General features: G+C 32.4%; 1 protein-coding gene across 1 annotated transcript in view; it reads left to right on the forward strand.

Moving 5' to 3' along the window:
• The first annotated feature begins 34 nt into the window (after positions 1-34).
• Positions 35-2,800, forward strand: part of LOC119587751 (ubiquitin-conjugating enzyme E2 G2) — a 7,695-nt gene continuing 4,929 nt past the window's right edge. The window contains exons 1-4 of the mRNA XM_037936436.1: positions 35-190; positions 722-803; positions 1,722-1,840; positions 2,044-2,184. Coding sequence (XP_037792364.1) covers positions 55-190; positions 722-803; positions 1,722-1,840; positions 2,044-2,184 — 478 coding nt within the window. The 5' untranslated portion in view covers positions 35-54. The remainder of the gene's footprint in view (positions 191-721; positions 804-1,721; positions 1,841-2,043; positions 2,185-2,800) is intronic.

Consider the following 2,800-nt stretch of genomic DNA (forward strand, 5'->3'; position numbering starts at 1 on the left):
TTTCATATTCATATGAATATGGAAGAAAACAGAGACTAAAGAAAACAGTGTCGGATGAGAAGAGGATCAGCTGACAGATGTAAACAATCCACTTGTAAACAAAGAGTCTTCCACCCTAATTTTCTCCTTTTTTACTTCTTCTCCATCATGGCCGGGAGAGCACTCAAGAGACTGATGACTGAATACAAACGTATGATCTATGATGTGTTTTGTAAGACGAAAAATAGAGTATTGTTTTTTTTTTCTGATTCAAAACAGGATTGGGAATGACCAACGTTTAGTACCGTACTTGCTATATTAGTGTTATTCTTAGTTATTCGTTGTGTAGATTTATATTTGCCTAGTCGTATTGGGAGTTTCTAGATTTTGTTAAGCAGATTACAAGGTTTAAATTCCTTCATTGGTAATTGCAAATGGAAAAACGAGGAAAGCAGAAAGAGGTACCATATGTTAGTTAAGTATTCCTATATTTTTAAATGCCAGTGATTTCTTGCTAATTAGATTTTGCAGCTAGTGTGGTTTCTGAATGTTTGAATAATTAAATGAAGATAATTATTTGTTTTGTTAGATGTTATTATGCCATTCTTTATTACTCTGTGATTACCCTTTTGACATTTTATTATAATTGATATAAGTTTTTGGTGGTAAATGCTTTCCATTAGAACATTACAAAGCTGAGATTAGTTAGCACTGATAACTTGTTTTAATTGTATCATTTCAGAGTTGACACTGAACCCACCAGAAGGCATTATTGCAGGTCCTACAAATGAAGAAAACTTTTTTGAATGGGAAGCACTTATCATGTAGGTATCAAGGGTATTTTGTCTTTGCTACTTTTATTTTATATTACTTTTTAAAGTTCCTATACATTTCAGAAGGAGAACAATTATTGATGACTGTTTATCAACATGTTTTGTTCTTCAATACAAAACATTTTTGAGTTTCTGGTTTAAAATGTAATTAAATTATGGAAATTTTACAAATTATAAAGAGTCTGTATTAAACTGAAATGTTTCAAAACAAGATATGATACTGATCATGGAGTTTAGTATGAGTATACCAAGCAGTGATGTCATTTAGATATTGTTTCAGGATTCAGATTTCATTTTGGGAATTTACATAATTTTTGTTCTTAAACAAAGTTTATACAGTCATGTGAATAGCCCATTTACATGAGATATGAAGTGATAGTTTTAGGTGCCAACCATTCATTTGTGCGTGATGGATCCAATTTTAGGCTGTTGTGCACTTTAATTTAATTTCTATATTACTGTAATAGAAGTATACATGTCATCTATCTGGTTTCTTTTTTATATGCACATCTTTGTAACAGATTACCAAGAATTTTGATTTTCTATGTTAGCCATTATTTACATTCAAGTTCAAAATTACCATGTATTTAACCATTTAACAATACAGACTAAGTATTGGATAGTATTAGGCCTAGATTTGAAGATAAATTATTGTCTTCTTCAGGTGTTCAAGTCTTTAATCAAAATTTCCCAAAATAGGAATAAGGATCCAGAAAGTACATAAATGCCACACTGGGTATGCCTGATGTTACTGTTCAGCTCAGGTACATACAAAGAAAGATTAGACAATCTTGTCATTACTAATAGTGCACTGCACAAAGTTAATGATAAAGGAATCATGTAGATCTTAATAGCAAGCTTATAGTATGAAAAGGAAATAAGTTTCAAGTACATTTTGTTTAATTACAGGGGCCCAGAGGGAACATGTTTTGAATGTGGAGTGTTTCCAGCCAAACTGATCTTTCCTCCAGACTACCCACTCTCTCCTCCAAAAATGCAGTTTACATGTGAGATGTTTCACCCTAATAGTGAGTGTTCTTGGTTGTTGGTACTAGTTGGCAGGTTAAGGGTAAAGCATTTGAATGATCTTATTTATTAATTTTTTGTATCTAATTTTACAGATAGTATATTTGATGTGAAGATGTATCAGAGGAGACAAAATCATATGTTGTTACTTACTGGAAAGAACGGAAACATTTGGAAATTTTACACTTTATTATTCCTTTCTCAGTTTACCCAGATGGCAGAGTATGTATCTCAATTCTTCATGCTCCTGGCGATGATCCCATGGGGTATGAATCCAGTGCAGAGAGATGGAGTCCAGTGCAAAGTGTCGAGAAGATCCTGCTCTCAGTTGTATCCATGCTTGCAGGTGAGATAGTTAATTTGATTCTTCTTCTTTGTTTTTCACTCCCACTCATTTGTTTTCATCTTTCCTTCTTACTATGTGTGAATGAGTCTTTATGTTTTGAAAATTCAGGTTTAGCCTAAGTGCTTCTTTATTGTAGGGGAAATATGATATGATATTTGTTTGTCTCTTAACTAATTTGTCTATACTATATAATTTGTTCTTCTCTCCATCTTCATCAGTATAGATAGAAGAAGGATTCAGAAATAAGATCTTATTAAGTAATAAAGACTGAGGCTGAACTCTTGTTTTCACAATGTTAATGGTTAGGTTGGCTTCCTCATGCATTCTCATTATTATTTAGTTATTAGTTTACTCTACTGAGGAGGTTATATATTAAGTCTGGTAATTTATTAATATTTGTGAGTAAGTTAGCAGGATTATGTGAAAATACAGACAAAAAGTGATAGAGATTTATAAGTGGACTGCCTAGGATTAGGGGCCACTTCATTAGATTTTTTTAGTAGATGATTAGGCTATATATGATTTTTGTCAAGAGACTGACTATCATGCCAAACTTGTTGGATGTATATGCTGGTTTTGGGGGTTGGTTTAGTATGTTCCTTAAGGACCTTGTGAT

This window comes from Penaeus monodon, chromosome 23 (genome assembly GCF_015228065.2).
Source record: "Penaeus monodon isolate SGIC_2016 chromosome 23, NSTDA_Pmon_1, whole genome shotgun sequence".
Classification (NCBI taxonomy): Eukaryota; Metazoa; Arthropoda; class Malacostraca; order Decapoda; family Penaeidae; genus Penaeus; species Penaeus monodon.